General features: G+C 41.7%; 1 protein-coding gene across 14 annotated transcripts in view; it reads left to right on the forward strand.

The window, feature by feature from the left end:
• The window catches only part of RPRD2 (regulation of nuclear pre-mRNA domain containing 2), a 118,066-nt gene that overhangs the window by 43,799 nt on the left and 51,089 nt on the right, over positions 1–23,178 (forward strand). For all 14 annotated transcript variants that reach the window (XM_063626001.1, XM_063626006.1, XM_063626002.1 and 11 more), the window contains exon 2: positions 15,303–15,432. In XM_063626001.1, coding sequence (XP_063482071.1) covers positions 15,303–15,432 — 130 coding nt within the window. The remainder of the gene's footprint in view (positions 1–15,302; positions 15,433–23,178) is intronic.

The raw sequence follows: 23,178 nt of genomic DNA on the forward strand, positions 1-23,178 counted from the left end.
CCAATTATTATTATTATTATTTTTTGAGACAGAGTCTTGCTCTGGCCCAGGCTGCAGTGCAGTGTCACGATCCCAGCTCACTGTAACCTCTGCCTCCCAGATTCAAGCAATTCTCATGCCTTAGCCTTCCGAGTAGCTGGCACCACTGGTCTACTAATTTTTGTTTTTTTAGTAGAGATGGGATTTCGCCCTGTTGCCCAAACTGGCCTGAAACTCCTGAACTCAGGAATTCCACCCACCTTGGCCTCCCAAAATGCTGGGATTACAGGCATGAGCCACTGCTGCGCCTGGCCTCTTTTACCCAATGTTTTCTTAAAAGAAAGCTTACTGTAGGTGTAGAAATTTTTAGAATTATAGACAAATAAATGTTCAACTTTACGTTAATAATTTGAAAGCCTAGAGGAAATGGAGAAAATGTCCATAAAAATATTAACCCTGTTGACTCCAGGAGAAGTCGAAAACTTGAAAAAGACCTAAGACCCCGCTGATTTAGCAGCCACACTTGTGTGATTTTGTGTTTGTTTTTATTAACGCGTGTTTTGTGGTTAAATATTAGTTTGAAATAATTTTTTAGGCTCAAAATTTTAAACAAAGCTGTTTGTTTTTGTTTTTTGAGATGGGGTCTCACTCTGTCATTCAGGTTGGAGTGCAGTGGTACAGTCTTGGCTCACTGCAACCTCTGCCTCCCAGGCTCAAGTGATCCTCCCACCTCAGCCTCCCAAGTAGCTGGGACCACAGGTGCTTGCCACCGCATCCAGCTGATTTTTTGTATTTTTGGTAGACAGGGTTTCACCAAGTTGCCCAGGCTGGTCTCGAACTTCTGAGCTCAGGCATTCCTCCTGCCTTGGCCTCCCAAAGTGCTAGGATTACAGGTGTGAGCCACCACGCCGGGCCTAAGAAGTCTATTTCTTATAGCTAAAGTGGATGTCTTTGTTAGGCTGTATCAGATCTCATCCAAATAAAAAAAATTTTTTTTTGAAGTGGGGTCTCCCTATGTTGCCCAGGCTAGTCTCAAACTTCAGACTTTGAACTCTGAACTCCTAGGCCCAAGCAGTACTCTTTCCCCAGCCACTTGAGTAGCTAGGATTATAGGTGTGTGCCACTGTGCCCGGCCTCATCACATATTTTTTAAAAATCTGTATAACTTACATTCAAGAGATCCTATCCAGAATTCAGTCTGGTTTTAGATCTCATTTTAATATTTATTGCACCTTTAGTGCGTGTCTCTCCATTATTACATATTGTCATTTCAGTGCTTGTTAGTCAGTCCTTTGAATTCAGATTACCATATCTTACTTATTCTTACCTGTTATAGCATGTGCTTTGCATGAAGCGAGTAGTTCATGAAAATTTGTTGAATCTGTACCAATATTTCACGGACTTTGTCAAGTATTGCTGAGGTTGTTTGCAGGATAAAGAAAAGATATTGATGCTTGGAGCTTTTCCTTTGGAGGATTTGATATGGTTTGTTACAGATTTTTGTGATTCGCAGATCCTGGGTGAAAATATATACTATTTGATTTAGTAGATTTCTAGATAATTGTATGTAACAATGTTTAACAAAAATGAGTAGTAAATTAAGTAACTGGTGGATTGATACCTTATGAATGTTAACAGATTACTTTGAGATTTTTAATTTAGATATGGCTCTTTCAGTGTATATTGAAGTTATTTTACTCAGGACTTGGGTTCTAAAGTCAGTACATAAAATGAAATTAGGCTTGAAAATATATTGGAAATTTTTAGTAATGACAAAATTTTTGATTTTTTTTTTGTAAACAGCCTTGTACAGAAATACATATATGCATGATTTGTGCTCTATTTGGTAGCATATAATTCCGTAGGGTGAATCATATTAAGAGAGTAAATCAGCTGAATGTTTTGATGCTTGAAACATGAAGCCGATTTAGGGAGAGTCAAACTTCCTGGTTTCTCTCTGTCTCATCATCTTTATGAAGATAATATTTCTTCTGATTCTTCATCAGTGAGTATTTCTCTATGGCCTCAAATGTCTTTCTGATACTTACAGTTTCATTTTCCTGGTTAACTATGCCTAAAATATTAAGTGGAAAATTGTAGAAATAAACAGTTCTTAAGTTTTAAATTGTGCACCATTCTGAGTAGTATAATGAAATCTCATGCCATCTTACCCAGGACAGGAATCCTCTCTTTGTCCTTTGTATCCATGCTGTTGACGCTTCCCACCCATTAGTGCCCCTGTTATATTGACTGCCAAGGTATTGCAGTGTTTGTGTTCAAGTAACCCTTAGTTTACTTAATAACAGTCCCAAAGCACAAGAATAGTGATGCTTTTAATTTGGATATGCCAAAGAAAAGCCGTTAAGTGCTTCCTTTAAGTGAAAAGGTTAAAGTTCTTAATAAGAAAATGAATAATATCCTGAAGTTGCTAAGATCTGTGATAAGAATGAATCTCCTATCTGTGAAATGATGAAGAAGGAAAAAGAAATTTGTGCTAGTTTTGCTGTTGCACCTCATACTGCAAAAGTTATGGCCACTGTGCTTAACTGCTTGGTTAAGATGAAAAGGGCATTAAATTTTTGGTGGAAGATATGAACAGATGTGTTTCAGGTGACAGCAGTCAGGTTCTGTACTGTCTGGTTTCAGGAATCCACTAGGGGTCTTAGAACATATACCCCCATGTTAAGGAGGGATTACTGTAATTACCGTTACACCTGAACATTTGTTTAAGGTTCTTGTTAATTGTTTTCTCTCTCACACTCTGGCTTAGTACTTACAGATAAAAAAAATTTTTTGAGACAAGAGTCTCGCTCTGTTGCCCAGGCTGGAGTGCAGTGGCACAATCTCAGCTCACTGCAGCCTCTGCCTCCCAGGTTCAGGTGATTCTCCTGCCTCAGCCTCTCAAGTAGCTGAGATTACAGGCGTTTGCCACCACGCCTGGCTAATTTTTACTATAGATGGGGTTTCACCATGTTAGTGAGACTAGTCTTGAACTCCTGACCTCAAATGGTCCTCCCACCTAGGCCTCCAAAAGTGCTGGTATTACAGGAATGTGTCACCATGCCTGGCCAAGTACTTACAAGTAAATTTTTTTTTTTTTTTTGAGACAGAGTTTTGCTTTTGTTGCCCAGACTGGAGTGCAATGGCATGATCTCGGCTCATTGCAACCTCCGTCTCCTGGGTTCAGATGATTCTCCTGGCTCAGCTTCCCAAGTAGCTGGGATTACAAGCATGCGCCACCACGCCCGGCTAATTTTGTATTTTTAGTAAGAGACAGGGTTTCTCCATGTTGGTCAGGCTGGTTTCGAACTCCCGACCTCAGGTGATCCGCCCGCCTCAGCCTCCCAAAGTGTTGGGATTACAGGCGTGAGCCACCATGCCCAGCCAGTAAATTCTTGTAAGTGCAAATATGATATGACCACCTCTAGTAATGATATCTCTAATTTCTGTATTAGTATATTCTTTGTACTTCATTCTGTAGAGCATATGGTATTCACATAATACTTTTGGTTATTGGGTATGGCACATACAGTGCTAGGGTTCTCATTGTTTCTCAGTCCCAACAAGAACATCTCATCAGAGGAGTTTAAGGTACATTTTAAGTTCATTCATTAATATCTCCCCAGATAAACTTAGTTGTAAATCTGAATCCCTAAGCAAGAAATTAAGGTACTCCTTTAAAAAATATATTATTTAGTAAACAAAGCATCTCTGACTTCTATACATACAGCACCATTTGTTCAGTATTTTCAGTTCTTAAAAAAGAAATAAAATTACAACATTTAGATCCAAAAGGGGCCTTAGAAACTTTTTGAGTACATTCATTTTACATAGATTTAGGCTAGTTGCGTTTTAGCTCAGCTTAACGTATGTGACCACCTGTCCTGATGTGATGCCCATTCACTCTCAAAATGTAACAGTTTGAATGATAATGTGATCATCCTCACATAGTGGTGGAGGAGTATGGCACTCAGATTTTCTACGTAGTTCAGTGTTCTTTCTGCTACCTTGATACTTTTTCAGATAATTTTTTCTTGTTAACCCTCAAAAAAGCAACTAAGTGATTTTAAGGAAGTTGGAAGATTTATCTTTTTAAAGAGAAGATGTAGATCCTTTGAAAAAAGGTGTTGTTTTCTTCTATTTAAATATTCAAGTGACACTGCCATTATTTGTACTGAGTGTCCTTACAGTTAAATATTTATTTAATCATAGGATATTGAAGCCAGAGGGTATGTTATGGACGATCTAATCTAAGTTAGTTATTTTATGTGGGTTTTTTTGTGTGTGTGGAGACAGGGCCTTGCCCTGTCATTCAACCTGGAGTATAGTAGCACAACTATGGCTCACTGCAGCCTTGACCCCCCTGGGCTCAACTGATCCTTACATCTTGACCTCCCAAAGTGTTGGGATTATGGGTGTGAGCCACCACACCTGGCCTATGCTTTTATTTTTTATATAAAGGTATTATAATTGTAACATAGAAAGTTTAGAAAATAACATTTATTTAAAAATATTCATAGAATTTTTTTTTTTTTTGGAGACAGAGTCTCACTCTGTCACCCAGGGTGGAGTGCAATGGCACAGTCTCGGTTCACTGCAACCCCTGCCTCCCAGGTTCAAGTGATTCTCCTGCCTCAGCCTCCCGAGTATCTGGGATTACAGGTACCCGCCACCACGGCCAGCTAACTTTTGTATTTTTAGTTTCACCATGTTGGTCATGCTGGGCTCAAACTCCTGACCTCAGGTGATCTACCTGCCTCGGCCTCCCAAAGTGCTGGGATTATAGGCATGAGCCACCATGCCCGGCCCATCTATACATTTAAATAGTGTATTTACATAATTTACATAATGGTATATGTACATTTTTCTTTCCGGTGTTTTCACTAACTCACATGCAAGCATCTTCATGTTATTTACAGACATGTACTTATCATCCATATAATATGGATGTACCTTTACATATACATTTAAATAGTGTATTACATAGTTTGCATAATGGTATATGTACATTTTTCTTTCCTGTGTTTTCACTAACTCTCCTGCAAGCATCTTCATGTTATTTATAGACATATACTTAATATCCACATAATATGGATGCACCTTTACTTAACTATTCCCTTGTTACTATTCTTTAAGTTGCTTCTAGTTTTTCTACAACTATAAATAACATTTTTGTCCATGTGGCTTTTTCTTCTTTTTGTTTTTCCTTTCTACAGCCTGTTTTGCAAATGAAGACAGACCTAAGCTAATGAAAATGAATCTTTTTCAAGGGTTACAACTCAGATCTTTGGACTCTCGTGCTGATGCCCTTTCCATTATACCATAATGCTTGTTTTCTATAATTGAAAGACTACATGGATTGAAAACACTTTATGTATCAGCTGTCTTAGCCCATTATTGGAACAAGGCAAGGTAGACATAAAATATAAATAATTCAAGTTAAAAATTACCTAACCCGTCTCCTACCAAGTTAACAGTTTTATTTTGTAGGTACTTAGACTTCAATCAGTAACCTTCCAGTTTCCTGTTGTTAATTCCTTTCCCCTTCTGCATAATAATTAAAAGAAAACTGAATGCCTAGCTTGTAGATTGTTGAGGAATTGATGTTGTGAGAACACTGACTATATCTAGATTAACTTCTGCAACAGCCCCTAGAATACCTCATTGTACCTAGTCTCTACCTATGCTGTGCATTTACAGAGAAGCCTTATGGGATTGTTAGCCAAACTGAATAGAGGACTACTCTTCTTTTTCCCCTTTTCTTTTCTTCCTTCTCTTTTTTTTTAAAATTTATTTATTCAAGAAATAGTTACTGAACGCCAACTAAGTGTTAAGCACTATTCTAGGTGCTGAGAATTCAGCAGTAAATAAAACTGACAAAAATCCTTTGCCTTATGAGCCTATATTCTTGTGGGGGAGATAGGCAAAAAATAAATTGTATAGTATATTGGAAAATTATGTGGTATTTGGGAGAATAAAGCAAAGAAGGGTGGTAAGAGTGTTGTTGGCTTGATGTTGCAATTTTTTTTTTTTTGAGTCTGAGTCTTGCTCTTTCACCCAGGCTGAAGTGCAGTGGCACAATCTTGGCTCACTGTAACCTCCGCCTCTGGGTTCAAGCAATTCAGCCTCAGCCTCAGCCTCCTCAGTAGCTGGGATTACGGACGCATGCCACCACACCCGGCTAAAGTTTGTATTTTTAGTAGAGATGGGGTTTCACCATGTTGGTCAAGCTGGTCTTGAACTCCTGACCTCAGGTGATCCACCTGTCTTGGCCTCCCAAAGTGCTGGGATTACAGGCGTGAGCTATCGCACCTGGCCTGATGTTGCAGTTTTAAGTAAGGTAGTCAGGAACATATTCACTGAGAAATGAACATTTGAGCAAGATTTAAAGGTGGTGATTGAACGAGCCATGAGAAATACGGGGGAAGAAAGTTCCAGAACAGTGAGCTTAACAGACCGTGAAGGAAGGACTCAGCCAGGTGTGTTGGAGGCCTTGTAAAGACAGCAAGGTGGCCACTGTGGCTACAGTGGGATCAGTGGTGAGGAAGAAATTAGGTCAGGAAGATAACACAGTGCCAGATTGTTTAGGATTTCTAGGCCCTTGTAAAGACTTTGAACTTTACTCTTATTAAAGAGGGGACCATTATGGGAGGGATTTAAGAAGTAGAATAATATGATCAATTTATATTTTTAAAGGATCACTCTCTCTTCTGAGTTGAGATTAAACTGAAGCCAGGCAAAGGTAGAAGCAGGGAGACTAGGTAGGAGGCTGCTGCAATAATTCAAGCAAAAGATGATAGTGACTTAGACCACAGGCAGTGCTGGAGGTAGTAAGTAGTGGTTGGAGTCTGTATATATTTTTTAAACTTGTTATTTTTGAATAATTTCAAATGTTAAAAAAGTTGCTAGAGTATTACAAAAACCTTCTGTGTACTTTCCACTCAGATTCCCCAGTTATTAACATTTTAACATATTTGCTTTATCTCTCTTACTGCTCTCTCTACAGGCACACACACATTTTTTTTCTGAACTGTTTGAGCATATGTTGCAGACATGCTGCCCTATTTAGTACTTTGGTGTTCATTTCTTAAAAACAAGGATATTCCTTATACAGTTGCATTAGTCAGCTTGGCTGCCATAACAAAATACCACAGACTGGGTGGCTTAAACAAAGAAATTGATTTTCTCACAGTTCTAGAGGTTGCAGAGTTCAAGATCAAGGTCCAGTTTGGTCTCTGGTGAGGGCTCAGGGCTCCTTCCTGGCTTTGGTCTGTCACACAGACTAGAGTACAGTGGGGCAATTGCAGCTCATTGCACCCTCAGCCTCGCAGGCTCAAGTGATCCTCCCACCTCAGCCTCTGAGTAACAGGACTACAGTTGTGCAATTACGCCTGGCTAACCTAAAAATTTTTTTTGGAGAGATAGCGTCTTACTGTGTTGCTCAGGCTGGTACCAACCTCATAGAGTTGTGGTGAGGATTTAAGTTAATATCTGTATCCTCTTTAAAACAGTCCCTGGCATATAGAAAGTATTAAATAAATTAAAAATTATAGGCCAGGCACAGTGGCTCATGCCTGTAATCCCAGCACTTTGGGAGGCCCAAGGCAGGTGGATCACCTGAGGTCAGGAGTTTTAGACCAGCCTGACCAACATGATGAAACCCCATCTCTACTAAAAATACAAAAATTAGCCAGGCGTGGTGATACGCACCCGTAATCCCAGCTACTCAGGAGGCTGAAGCAAGAGAATTGCTTGAACCTGGGAGGCGGAGGTTGCAGTGAGCGAGACTCTGTCTCAAAAAAAAAAAAAGAAACAAACAAAGAATAAGGCAGTAGACTAGGCGCGGTGGCTCACGCCTGTAATCCCAGCACTTTGGGAGGCTAAGGTGGGTGGATCGCTTGAGGTCAGGAGTTCGAGACCAGCCTGGCCAACATGGTAAAACCCCGTCTACTAAAAATACAAAAATTAGCCGGGTGTGGTGGCAAGCACCTGTAATCCCAGCTACTGGGGAGGCTGAGGCACAACAATCACTTGAACCTGTAAGGCAGAGGTTGCGGTGAGCCGAAATCACACCACCGCATTCTAGCCTGGGCGATAGAGTGAGACTCAGTATCCAAAAAAAAAAAAAGAATAAGGCAGTAAATGAGAAATTCTAGTCTTCTGGGTGCTTATAATCCAGTGAGGATACAGACAAGTACACCACAGTGTGATAAATGCTATAGTAGGTAAAAGTATAGGGTGCTTAAAGACCACAGCCTTTAAGCATTCCCAGATTACCTCAACTACTTTTTTTCATTCCTCCAGAATTTCCAAAGTGCCCTGACTAGAGTGGAGAGTTTGCATTGAGGAGTAGTAATAAAATAGTTTGGGGTGGTTTGCGGGAAGAAGTAGAGATTTAACATGGGGGTGGTCAGAAACTGACATGAGTTAAATTTAAAATTTTGGACGTTTTCCTATGGATGAGTAGAAAACCACTGAAAACGGTTTAGGATGAGTTATCCTAGAAAAGGAAAATTCTGACTAAAAGAGAAAACACAAGGTAGCAGGGTTTTTGGCAATTGTGAGTAATTCATTAAAGATGGAACTTTGAATTTGAGGGGGAAGAAATGAGACTAGAAGAGAAGGCAGGATGCAGATCATAAAGGAAGCTAAAGTGTTTCAGCTTTTTCCATTGAGCAGTGCAAAATCATTGACAGATTTGATATGAGAAATAATTGGATAATTTTGCATATTTGAAAATAAATTTGGCTCCCACTTCCCTACCTTGCTCCCCTGTTAAAATAGAAACGGGGATTGATTTATGTCCCACTCCTGAATGCATGTAAAATTTATACAAAAATACCTTCTATGAAAATGATTTGTAATATGTGGACTTAATACCTGGGAGATGTCTTGAGATATAAAATTGCATCCTTTGGGCTGTAATAATCTGATCTTTTCTTAAAAAAAAGATAAATAAATCTGATCTTTTCTTAAAAAAAAGGAAGGAAGGAAGATAAAAAAAAGAAAAGAAAAGAAATAAATTTGGCAACAATATAGGGAGGAAATTTAAGGGGAGCAAGTCTAGGGGCAGATGACTAGGAGCCTGTTGCAGGAGTGGTCCAGGTCAATGGTGATGAAACCCAGAAAACAGCAATAGTAGGAAGGGAAAGACAAGAAGGGATAAAGTTGAGAAATATTATTGGAGACAAAATTGGCTAGAGTTTGGAGATTTATTAATAGGTGTAGGGGGGTAAGGAGGAGAAGGAGTCAGAAAGAATTGCTAAAATTCTGACTAAAGAGTAGTAACAGATAGAAAAAGAGGAAGATGATTAATAAAATAATAAGGCCAGGCGCTGTGGCTCACGCCTGTAATTCCAGCACTTTGGGAGGCTGAGGCAGGCGGATCACCTGAGGTCGGGAGTTTGAGACCAAGCTGGCCAACATGAAGAAACCCCATCTCTACTAAAAATACAAAAAAAATTAGCTGGGTGCGGTGGCGCATGCCTGTAATCCCAGCTACTCAGGAGGCTGAGGCAGGAGAATCGCTTGAACCTGGGAGGCAGAGGTTGCAGTGAGCTGAGATCGTGCCATTGCACTCCAGCCTGGCAACAAGAGTGAAACTCTGTCTCAATAAATAAATAAATGACAATAAAATAAAATGTTAAAATCAGTCGGGTGCAGTGGCTCATGTTCATAATCTTAGCACTTTGGGAGGCCGAGGCTGGTGGATTCCTTGAGGACAGGAGTTCAAGACCAACCTGACCAACATAGAGAAACCCCGTCTCTACTAAAACTACAAAATTAGCCAGGCATGGTGACGCATGCCTGTAATCCCAGCTACTCGGGAGGCTGAGACAGGAGAATCGCTTGAACCCGGGAGGCAGAGGTTGCGGTGAGCCGAGATCGTGCCATTGCACTCCAGCCTGGGCAACGAGCAAAACTCCGTCTCAAAAAGAAAAAAAAAAATTAGCCAGACATGGTAGCATGTGCCTGTAGTCCCAGCTACTTGGGAGGCTGAGGTGGGATGATCACTTGAACCCAGGAGGCAGAGGTTTCAGTGAGCCAAGATTGTGACTGCGTTCCAGCCTGGGTGACAGAAGAAAAAAAAAAATTAAAATCAAGCTCAGGGTGCCTCGGAGACTTTGAAGTAGATGTATACATCGACTGGTAAAGGGAAATCCAGGCTTGATATCTACAGATATGGGAGTCATTGATACATAGGTTGAAGTAGTTAAAGCAACTAGAAGGAGGTGATTATGCTAATAGCATTCCATTTGCTGTGTATTAAGCCCTATCTTAATTGTTTTACATACATTGTTTTATTTAGTTCTTCTAACAATCCTGTGAGGTTGTCATTTTACAAAGGAAAGCAACATAGAGAAGAGTTAAGTAATGTGAAAGACTCCAAAGCTAACAAGTGACAGAGCCAGAAATGGAAAAGATTGACTTACAGCCTGAAATCTTAAAACACTATGCTATGAGTAGAGAAGAGTGCTCAGGAGAGAATCCTGGAGAACATCAACATTTAAACAAGGATGATCACGGCCAGACTGGCTACCTATACATGATTCTAGAGGAGGACCCAGAGAGGTAGGATGAAAACCGGGAGAGTGGTTAAGACAGAAGCCAAAGGAGAAAGTACTGTGACAGATTATTCTGCGTGCCAAAGCTATAAAGAAATAACATTAAAAAAAAAATCTCCATTGAGTTTAGTAAATTGGAATTTATTAGTAACCTTGAAAATTGGTGTTTTTTTTTTTTATATTCTTTTTTTTTATTAATTTTTTTTGCATACAAAAACAATAAACATTTTCTAAAAATACATACAAACAAAAAGATGCGTATCAAACATATTAGGAAGGTTGCACATGGGAAGTCGGGGAATAGAAATGGGGGTGGGAGTTAAAATAGATGAGAGAGGGACTTTATATGGATCAGTGATAATAACTCAATCCTCTATTTGACAAAGAAGAGGGAGAAGGAAGAGGAAGAAAAAGAGAGTGGGATAAAGGATCAGAAAGGGAGGAAAATAGAAAAAATTAGAGTATGACTCCAGGGTAGACCTGTTTTGTTGTCATTGAGTTGGTTGGTTGGTTTGTCTGTTGTATTCTTCATGTTTCGCCAAGTTGGCCAGACTGGTCTCGAACTCCTAGCCCGAAGTGATCAACCCGCCTCGCCCCCCAGAGTGCCGGGACCACAGGCGTGAGCCACCACATCCAGCCCCCACATTGCTTCTGGCCTCCGTGGTAGACCTCCCAGACGGAGCGGCCAGGCAGAGGAGCTCCTCACTTCTACCCAGACACGGGGCGGCCGGGCAGAGGGGCTCCTCACTTCCCAGACGGGGCGGCCAGGCAGAGACGCTCCTCACTTCTTCCCAGACGATAGGTGGCCGGGCAGAGGCGCTCCTCACTTCCCAGACGATGGGTGGCCGGGCAGAGGCGCTCCTCACCTCCCAGACGATGGGTGGCTGGGCAGAGGCACTCCTCACTTCCCAGATGGGGCAGCCGGGCAGAGGCGCTCCTCACTTTCCAGACGATGGGTGGCCGGGCAGAGGCGCTCCTCACCTCCCAGACGATGGGTGGCCGGGCAGAGGCGCTCCTCACCTCCCAGACGATGGGTGGCCGGGCAGAGGCGCTCCTCACCTCCCAGACGATGGGTGGCCGGGCAGAGGCGCTCCTCACCTCCCAGACGGGGCGGCCGGGCAGAGGCGCTCCTCACTTCTTCCCGGACGGGGCGGCCGGGCAGAGGCGCTCCTCACTTCTTCCCGGACGGGGCGGCCGGGCAGAAGCGCTCCTCACTTATTCCCGGACGGGGCGGCCGGGCAGAGGCGCTCCTCACTTCCCAGACGGTGGGTGGCGGGGCAGAGGCGCTCCTCACTTCTTCCCGGATGGGGCGGCCGGGCAGAGGCGCTCCTCACTTCTTCCCGGATGGGGCACCCGGGCAGAGGCGCTCCTCATTTCTTCCCGGACGGGGCGGCCGGGCAGAGGCGCTCCTCACTTCCCAGACGGGGCGGCCAGGCAGAGGCGCTCCTCACTTCTTCCCGGACGGGGCGGCCGGGCAGAGGCGCTCCTCACTTCTTCCCGGACGGGGCGGCTGGGCAGAGGCGCTCCTCACTTCTTCCCGAACGGGGGGGCCGGGCAGAGGCGCTCCTTACTTCCTCCCGGACGGGGCGGCCGGGCAGAGGCGCTCCTCACCTCCCAGACGATGGGAGGCCAGGCAGAGGCGCTCCTCACTTCCCAGACGATGGGTGGCCGGGCAGAGGCGCTCCTCACTTCCCAGACGGGGCGGCCGGGCAGAGGCGCTCCTCACTTCCTAGACGGTGGGTGGCCGGGCAGAGGTGCTCCTCACTTCCCAGACGGTGGGTGGCCGGGCAGAGGCGCTCCTCACTTCCCAGAGAAAATTGGTGTTTGAGTGAACTGTTGGCAACATGAATGATACAATGTAATTTATAAAAAGCTCTTAGCATGGTAGATTGCATATTTTTTAAGTGCAATAAAAGAGTGGCTCCTATAATTATGGAGTTAATGGGAGTTAAAAATGTAGACAGTGAGCATACAAAACTCTTTCAGACTCTTCACCCTAAAAGGTCTTAACTAACATTAGGTAAGGAAGGAAAGGCTAGGGGTAGCCTAAGGTGGTCACAAGAAAACTTTAAGATAGGAGAGACGTGCATATACATATGTTGAGAGACAGCCTAAAGGAATACAATATAAATATATAAATATAAATAAGAGGTCGGGCGCAGTGGCTCATGCCTGTAATTCCAGCACGTTGGGAGGCCAAGGCGGGTGGATCACCTGAGGTCAGGATTTCAAGACCAGCCTGCTAACATAACATAGTGAAACTCCATCTCTACTAAAAATACAAAAAAATTAGCTGGGCTTGGTGGCAGGTGCCTGTAATCCCAGCTACTTCGGGAGGCTAAGGCAGGGGAATAGCTTGAACCCGCGAGGCGGAGGTTGCAGTGAGCCGAGATTGTGCCATTGCACTCTAGCCTGGGTGACAAGAGTGAAACTGTCTCAATAATAATAATAATAATAATTAATAAATACAAATAAGAATCAAATTAAAATACAAGAAGCAAGGATAAGCCAGGCGCAGTAGTTCCTGCCTGTAATCCCAGCAATTTGGGAGGCCGAGGCGGGCAGATTGCTTGAGCCCAGGAGTACAGGACCAGCCTGGGCAACATGACAAACCCTTGTCTCTACTAAAAATACAAAAACAATTAGCCAGGCATGGTGGCATGCCTGAAGTCCCAGCTACTCGAGAGGCTTGAGGTGGGAGGATCACCTGAACTCAAGGAGGCTGCAGTGAGCTGTGATCGCACCACTGCACCCCAGCCTCCGTGACAGGAGTGAGACCCTGTCTCCAAATAAACAAAAAACACAAAAAAAGAAGCAAGCATAGTTAATGGAGCATAAGGTTCTCAAGGTATGAATAGAGTCTAGGAAACAGTACATAGTGGAAGGATTACTCTTTAATAGGAGTGATGCTTTTTACTAGGTAAATTGATCTAGGTGAGTTTAAATGTGGATACATTTTTTTTGACAAGATAATTTCCATCTATTTTTTTGCCTTCTCCGTGAAACACCATATAAGCTTATCTCCTGAGAGTGAGAAGAGATGTGGTAAAGATTCAGGTCTGACAAGTGGTTAAAATTTGAAATACTTCTTTGAGAGAGGATGCTGACTAAGCACATGAGGAGGGACTGTATGTAGCATTGAGGGCCCAGGTGAAGAAGGAGACTTTTAATTTGTATGATTTATTTTTTTTTTGTATGATTTTTCTTCAGCAGAACCCAGCAGTAGAAATAAAGGTGCAGTAAATGCGGTTAGTTAGATTGATCCAAACTTGGGATTTCGTTGAGCACATGAGATAGAAGACTGAATTAGGGAGAAGGACAAGATTATGAGGGTTTTAATAAAATATTGTTTTAAATAATGGACAAAGACTCTGGAATTGATGAAGAATTGAGTACTGAGAAGAGAATGTAGAGTTAGAGAAAATAAAAAGCTGAGATCTTGGTGAAATTGAAGAACAAGTATAGTCGGAGTGGGAGGTTGTGATCAGAGAAGGAGATTTTAAAATGTACAAAGGAGTGGTTCTTGGAGGTCACCAAATGTGAGATCAAGGAACTGAGAGACAAGAAAACATGGTAGATCATCCATATAGACATTGAAATTACCCAGCATAATAATGAAACTTAAGGTGACTTTGCTCAGGGTTCCAGATAGTACATTGATTGGGCCTTGTCCTGAGCCATTGAAAAACTTAACTGACTGGGCATGGTGGCTCACACCTTGTAATCCCAGCACTTTGGGGAGGCCAAAGCAGGCAGATTACCTGAAGTCAGGAGTTTGAGATCAGCCTGGCCAACATAGTAAAACCCTATCTCGACTAAAAATACAAAAAAATTAGCTGGGCGTGGTAGTGCACACCTATAGTCCCATCTACTTGGGAGGCTGAGGCAGGAGAATTGCTTGAGCCCAGGAGGCGGAGGCAGGAGAATTGCTTGAGCCCAGGAGGCTGAGGCAGGAGAATTGCTTGAGCCCAGGAGGCGGAGGTTGTTGTGAGCTGAGATTGCGCCACTTCACTCTAGCCTGGGCGACAGAGTGAGACTCCATCTCCAAAAAAAAGAAAAGAAGAAGAAGAAAAGTTTAACCTAGATGCATACGTAGGGATCGTATTATTTTGCAGGATATTCGTCTAGTGATGAAAGCAGCAGCAGAGCCTCCCTCCAGTAGATGGGAAGACTAAGATGTATCTGAGTAGTATCTGGATTGGTTGATGGGGAGAGGGTCTATCTATAATAAATGTTAAGCAATTTGCTTAAGATCACATTCTGATTTGATTACAAAGCCCATGCTCTTTCTGCTAACCTTGGTATTTCCGCAACAAGTTGAGCATGTTCAACTCATTTTTTTTTTTGTCTTCCCAGATGTTTGAGACTATAATTTTGTTTTATTTTGGCTTCTCCAGAGTTACTGGGTCTTTTTTTTGTGCCAAACATCTGCAAAGTGAGGGAGAAATCTCCTTGAGGAATACCTTGAACAGAAACTTAACCTGAAGTAGTCAAGGTTTTTAGTATGTTTGGTAAACTGATCCGTTAGTTCATTTGTCAGTTTATCCATCCATCCTTCCTCCCTTCCATCCATTAGTTCATTTGTCAGTTTATCCATCCATCCTTCCTCCCTTCCATCCATGTAATTACATTCATCTTTTTATATCCATGTAAGAAAAGAAATACCAGTTACAGTTTGAGAACACTGTATTTGGAATAAGTTGAACTAAGTGTAAATTGACTCATTTGGTTTTATTTATTGTCTTTTGTCATCTCTAGCTGCATATCCCCACCGTTTGAATCTCTTTTACCTTGCCAATGATGTCATACAGAACTGTAAAAGGAAAAATGCAATCATATTCCGTGAATCATTTGCTGATGTACTTCCTGAAGCAGCTGCTCTAGTGAAGTAAGTAAATCTTTATTGCTCTATGGGATCTAAACTTAGACAACTTAGAATTTTAGTTTCTTAACCCATTAAGAACTGTAATAATTGAACATGCCTGAAGATTGAAGGATAATTTGCCTAAATGGTTGATTATTACTTTCTTATTAACACACGTTTTTCTTTCTTTTCTTTCTCTCTCTCTCTCTTCCTTTCCTCTCCTCTCCTCTCCTCTCGTTTCCTTTCCTTTCTTTCCTTCTTTCTTTCTTTTCTTTTTTCTTTCTTTCTTTCTTTGAGACAGAGTCTCGCTCTGTTGCCCAGGCTGGAGTGCAGTGGCGCCATCTCAGCTCGCTGCAACCTCCGCCTCCCGGGTTCAAGCAATTCTCTTGCCTCAGCCTCCCAAATAGCTGGGACTACAGGTGCGTGCTACCATGCCCGGCTAATTTTTTGTATTTTTAGTAGAGATGGGGTTTCACCATGTTAGCCAGGATGGTCTTAATCTCCTGACCTCACGATCCACCTGCTTCAGCCTCCCAAAGTGCTGGTATTACAAGCGTGAGCCACCGTGCCCGGCCATGTTTTTCTTTTAAAAGCTCTTTCTTCTGTTTTCAAAAGCTGGTCTCCTGTTTATCCTTACTTGACCATGTGTGTCTCCTGGTGATAATGTCTGAATGTGCTTCCTTCTAACTACTGTGTCTATTTTGTTTGTTTGTTTTAACACATTTCATTTCTTCTTTCTGAGTCTTACTGAAATTTTTTTCCCTCCATGAAATCTGTAAAGACAAACGGAAATTATTTCCCAACGTCATACTCCCAACTCCATATTGATTTAACTTCATTTTTAGCGGTAGTTGGATCCAGCACTTCCCACAGTGTATTCCTATGAACTGATCAGAGGAAGAAGGGTTCTGTGCTCAAATAAGTTTAGAAAATGATCCATACTACTTTTCCTTTCCTGAAGATTCAAAGTTCACATTACCATATCAATAATTTGATTTCTTTTTGGAGCTTTACAAAGCTAATTTCAAAACATTTCCTGGCTGAGCACTGTGGCTCATGCCTGTAATCCCAGCACTTTGGGAGGCCAAGGCGGGCGGATCACGAGGTCAGGAGATCAAGACCATCAAGAGATGGTGAAACCCTGTCTCTACTAAAAAATACAAAAAATTAGCCGGGCGTGGTGGCAGGCACCTGTAGTCCCAGCTACTCAGGAGGCTGAGGCAGGAGAATGTCTTGAACCCAGGAGGCGGAGCTTGCAGTGAGCTGAGATCACGCCACTGCACTCCAGCCTGGGTGACAGAGTGAGACTCCGTCTCAAAACAAAACAAAACCACAGCATTTCCTAAACTCTGACCATGGGCCCTTCTTTTTGAATGCCTATTGAACATCCCCACATTCGGGGAGAATTCTGGTGTATATACAGTACAAACTTACATCTGATCTTATTTTTGCCCTGTGTTAATAGTGTGTTCTTTGTGTTGCATCCATATTTGTAAATTGTTTTCTACAAGAGACACACACAGTTACAGGATAAACAATATATAGAACAATATATAAACAGTTATATGGAACAACCATAATAGCTAAATGCTTCCTCAGATTATATATTTATTATCATTGACCCATTTGTTAGTATTAACCCAGTCAGAACTGATCCTGTCAAATTATGGAATATATTGAAAATAAGAAATAAAAGAACTGACTGATCCCTCTTCCTTCCTTAGGATTGTTAACTTAAAATGTCTACCTTGCTATTAGAAAAGATTAAAATATGGTACTACTTGAATGTACTAAGTAAATAAGTGCATAAAATAATAACACCTACCATTTGTTGGATATTTATAATTGACTAAATATTATACAAAGTGCTTTATCATTTAATTTTGAGAACAACTTTATACCGTGGGCACTATTGTTACCTTAATTTTTTCTTTTTTTGAGATGGAGTTTCGCTCTTGTTGCCCAGGCTGGAGTGCAGTGGCACAATTTCGGCTTACCGCAGCCTCCACCTCCTGGGTTCAAGCAATTAGGCAATTCTCCTGCCTCAGCCTCCCGAGTAGCCGGGATTACAGGCATGCACCACCACGCCCAGCTAATTTTGTATTTTTAGTAGAGATGGGTTTCTCCATGTTGGTCAGGCTGATCTCGAGCTCCTGACCTTAGGTGATCCGCCGGCCTCCGCCTCCCAAAGTGCTGGGATTACAGGAGTGAGCCAACGCACCTGGCCTTGTTAGCCTAATTTTAAGGAAGAAGAAACTGTGGCTTGGAGAGGTTAGGTAAATTGCCTAAGCTATCAGAGCTACCTGGAGGCAGAGAGCCAGATTCCCACTTCAGGCTATCTAAATCCAAAGCCCATGTTGTTTGCCACTTAACCACTAATCCATGCTGCCTCTTTATATATAAAACCTAGTATAATTGTGAATAAGAACAACAATACACCAGAGTTTCTGCTATAAATATCACTGTAGTATCTATAACTTAGCCTAGTGTTTCCTAGACTTGAATTTCATGACCTATTTCGTGGATTAATATACAGTTGTCAACTTTTTTTTTTTTAAACCATGTAAAGATATGTTTAAAAACAACTACTTTGTGTATTACTACCATTATTTCATGGAAAAAAGTGAGAAGGACATAATCTCGGAATAAAGTACAGTTCTTAAAACCTTAAGCCCCCAATAATGTTTTAACTCAATGAAACATATCTTCAGAAACCCGTAGTAAACATCATACATAATGATGAAACAAAGCATTCCAAGACAGAAGTCCTTCATTATCATTACTATTGATCACTATGCTGGAGGTTCCATTTATTTGGAAATGAATGAATGAATAAATAGGTCAGGTGCAGTGGCTCATGCCTATAATCCCAGCACTTTGGGAGGCCGAGGCAGGCAGATCACTTGAGGTCAGCAGTTCAAGACCAGCCTGGCCAACATGGTGAAACCCCATCTGTAGTAAAAGTACAAAAAGTAGCCGGGTGTGGTGGTGCACACCTGTAATCCCAGCTACTCGGAAGGCTGAGGCACAAGAATCGCTTGAACCTGGGAGGTGGAGGTTGCAGTGAGTTGAGATCGTGCCTCTGCCCTCTAGCCTGGGCGACAGAGCAAGACCCCGTCTCAAGAAAAAGAAAAAAGGAATTAATAAATAAAATGCATTTAGAAGAGACAGAATTGTCATTACTTGCAGGTAATATAATTATCTACATCAGGTGGGCAACCCTTTTCTGTAAAGGGTCGATAGTTAAGTAGTTCAGGCTTTTTGAGCCATAGTATCTCTGTCACAGCTCCTTAACAATGCCATTCTAGCATGAAAGCACCAAACAGTACAGAAACAAATGGGTATGGCTATGTTCCGATAAGAATAGGCAGCAGACCAGATTTGTCTGAGGTTCATAATTTGCCAACCCTTAGCCTACATAGAAAGTCATGATGATCAACTAATAAGAACTCAGCTAAATAGCCAGATTCAAGTTGAACATACAAAATCAGTAGCTTTCCTATGTATGCCAGCAGCAACTTATTTTAAACTGCAATTAGGAAGAAAGATTTATCTTGCAAGACAAAAAATAAAAGAAAAACCCCACCCAAGAATAAATATAAGAAGTATGTAAGGCTTGGCCGGGCGCGGTGGCTCACGCTTGTAATCCCAGCACTTTGGGAGGCCGAGGTGGGCGGATCACAAGGTCAGGAGATCGAGACCACGGTGAAACCCCGTCTCTACTAAAAATACAAAAAAATTAGCCAGGCGTGGTGGCGGGCGCCTGTAGTCCCAGCTACTCGGAGAGGCTGAGGCAGGAGAATGGCGTGAACCTGGGAGGCGGAGCTTGCAGTGAGCCGAGATCGCGCCACTGCACTCCAGCCTGGGTGACAGAGCGAGACTCCGTCTCAAAAAAAAAAAAAAAAAAAAAGAAGTATGTAAGGCTTTTATAAAGAAAATTTTAAAAATTTAGAGAATATTAAAGAAGATCTGGATAAATGAAGATATATAGGGTTTTTTGAAGGAAAAGATTTGGTATTGTTAAAAATACATTTCTTTCCTAATATGTTATTTATACTCTGTAATCCAAATCAAAATCTCAATAGGATTTCCTGTGGAAGGATAAATATCCAAGGTAATTTTTTTTTAAGAAAAGTAAGGTTAAAATTCCCTACCAGTTATCAAATATATCTTAAAACAATAATGGAAGCAGGAGTAGAAGATTGTATTAGTGAAACAGAATACACTCTTGCTTATAAATAAATAAATTATAAAGTATGTGGTAAATCAGAAGATAATAAAATAAGAGCTTAATGCCAGGTGTGATGGTTCTCACACCTGTAATCCTTGCACTTTTAGGAGGCTGAGGTGGGAGGATCACTTGAGGCCAGGAGTTTGAGACCAGCCTGGGCAATATAGCGAGACCCTGTCTCTACAAAAAAAAATTAAAAATTAGCCAGGTGTGGTGGCATGTGCCTGTAGTCCTAGCTACCAGGAGGCCAAGGCATGAGGATCTCTTGACTCCAGGAGTTCAAGACTGAAGTGAATTATAATCATAGCATGGCACTCCACACTCCAGTCTGGGTGACAGAGCAAGACACTATCTCTAAAATAAACAAATAAAGAACTTAAGTATTCCTTAAACAGCCCCATCCTAACCACCACTTCCCCTTTTAAAACTCACACCTGTAATCCCAGCACTTTGGGAGGCCAAGGAGGGTGGATCACAAGGTCAGAAGATCGAGACCATCCTTCCTGGCTAACACGGTGAAACCCCGTCTCTACTAAAAACACACACACACAAAATTAGCCAGGTGTGGTGGCGGGCGCCTATAGTTCCAGCTAGTTGGGAGGCTGAGGCAGGAGAATGGCATGAACCTGGGGAGCAGAGCTTGCAGTGAGCCGAGATCATGCCACTACAGCCTGGGCGACAGAGCGACACTCCGTCTCAAAATAATAATAATAATAATAATAATAATAATAGGCCGGGCGCGGTGGCTCACGCTTGTAATCCCAGCACTTTGGGAGGCCGAGGCGGGCGGATCACGAGGTCAGGAGATCGAGACCACGGTGAAACCCCGTCTCTACTAAAAATACAAAAAAATTAGCGGGGCGTGGTGGCGGGCGCCTGTAGTCCCAGCTACTCGGAGAGGCTGAGGCAGGAGAATGGTATGAACCCGGGAGGTGGAGCTTGCAGTGAGCCGAGATTGCGCCACTGCACTCCAGCCTGGGCGACAGAGCGAGACTCCGTCTCAAAAAAAATAAAAAAAATAAAAAAATAAAAATAATAATAATAATAATAACAATAATAAATAAAATTAAAATAATAATAAATAAAACTCTTATTCACAATACTACTATACACTGATTCCTTTTCTGAATTTTTTTCTCTTAAGGCTATTTTGATTCCTTTAATTCAAGGAGGGCAAATGTCTAGAAGTTCCTGGCAGGTAATATAGATGAGTGAAATAGGTTGAGTGTGAGAAAAAATCCACTTAATAGGGACAGCAGTTACTTAGTCCTAGGCTAATGGCCATGAAGAAATATAAGCCCAACATTAACATATGCTGCCAAACTTTTCTCACTTTTAAACCAGGACAGAAATTTGGATTTTTATATGAAGTCACACCATTTTTATATGTATGACATTGTCAGATTTAAAAAATAATATTGCTGACAAACAAAACACATTTGATGATCATATTGAACTATGGGCAACTTATTAGGGACATTAATTTTATTCCTTGAATGCCTTTAAAGTGTTTATTGATTTCACTTGATTAAAAATTGGTATGGGGTGGACTCACGGCCACATGTTAAAAGAGATGCCCAAATAAGGGAAAGTAGGACTTTCAGATAAGTTGGGAAACTATTTTCTCTAGTACTTATCCAATTATTTCCGTTCTTTTTATTAAATTTCAGTTTATCTTTTCCATCACTGGTTGGAAATTCCATGGGCTGGAAACCTGGAGATTGTATTTTAGATATACTAGTTATTATTGTAAGAAAATATGTACGTGAGAGGGAGGGGTAAAACTGATAGTTAAACCAACCTGTTATTTGCCATTTGTGTCCTAGAGGTCCTAGCTAAGGGACAGAAATGCCAGTTTATCTGAATATACGTCACCATGAGACCAGAATAGTTGAAACACTAATTTGAAGCACAGGAAAAGTGTCTATGAATGTCAGAGTTGAGTTACATTTGGGAAACTGTGGACTACTCTGCAACGAGCAACGATTTTGATGTTATATATAGATTATAGAAGAATCCCTTTAAGAACTGAGGGTTTGCTTGTATTGTGTCAGGATGGTGTGAGAGTAGGTATATCTTTAATGTGGGTAGAGCTTTCCAAAATCCTGTCCCTAACCCAGGTTTTTGTAAAAGGCAATTATTTGTGCTTATACATTTTCATCTTTAATTGAACTGAAAAATGAATTTATGCTAGTTGTTATATAAGAGCTTAATGTGATTTTATTGACTCTTAAGGGTGTATAGAGAATTATATGCATGATCTTTTTTGGGGAAAAGGTGTCATGACAGATTTTGAGGAAATAATGAGCTTGGTAACAGTTAAATACTCATAATCTGAAAATTTGAAATCCAAAATGCTCCAGAATCTGGAGCTTTTTGAGCACCAACATGATGCACACAGAAAATGCTCATTGGAGCATCTTGGATTTCAAATTAGAGATGCTCAGCCAGTAAGGATAATGCAAATATTCCAAAATCTGAAAACAAATTGTTTTTGTTTTTTTTCTTTTTTTTTTGAGACAGAGTTTTGCTCTTGTTGCCCAGGCTGGAGTGCAATAGCGCGATCTCAGCTCACTGCAACCTCTGCCTCCTGAGTTCAAGCAATTCTGCTGCCTCAGCCTCCTGAGAGGCTGGGATTACAGGCATGCACCACCACACCTGGCTAATTTTGTATTTTCAGTAGAGACGGAGTTTCTTCATGTCGGTCAGGCTGATCTCAAACTCCTGACCTCAGGTAATCCACCCGCCTCGGCCTCCCAGAGTGCTGGGATTACAGGTGTGAGCCACAGCACCTGGCCAGTTGAGAATTTCTACTTAAATGTTATATGTCCATATTCAGTTCATAATGCCTGAAACACTAACATGCCTTACTTTGTGTAAAGTCCTACTCCTACAGTTTCAATTTATGTGAAAATATGTTCAATATAAATTGAAAATTGCTGTATAAATGGTAACTAACTTTGCAGATAAGCAGATTGGATTTTATTATTTCTATTTTTTTTTCTTTTTATTTGAGATGGAGTCTCACTCTGTCGCCCAGGCTGGAGTGCAGCGGCACGATCTCGGCTCACTGCAACCTCTGCTTCCTGGGTTCAAGCGATTCTCCTGCCTCAGCCTTGAGTAGCTGGGATTACAGGCGAGTGCTACCATGCCCAGCTAATTTTTGTATTTTTAGTAGAGACGGGGTTTCACCATGTTGGTCGGGCTGGTCTTTAACTCCTGACCTCATGATCCGCCTGCCTTGACCTCCCGAAGTGCTGGGATTACAGACATGAGCTACCGCGCCCAGCCCAGATTTTATTATTTCTTTCTACAAAATGAGAAAAACTGAAGTCCAGAGCAGTTAAGATACCACCCAAAGGAAAGTGACAATTTAGTAAAAGTCCTGGGACTAGAACCCAGATTTTTCTGACTCTTAGTCCTCTATTATTTCTATTCTGCCAAATAGCCCTCCTAAGTCTAACTTACAGTTTTTCAGTTTATAACAGCCCCTTAGTAATCTTTAATTTTTCTTTCTTATTTCTTAGTCACTTACCAGG

Source organism: Symphalangus syndactylus, chromosome 12 (genome assembly GCF_028878055.3).
Source record: "Symphalangus syndactylus isolate Jambi chromosome 12, NHGRI_mSymSyn1-v2.1_pri, whole genome shotgun sequence".
Lineage (NCBI taxonomy): Eukaryota > Metazoa > Chordata > Mammalia > Primates > Hylobatidae > Symphalangus > Symphalangus syndactylus.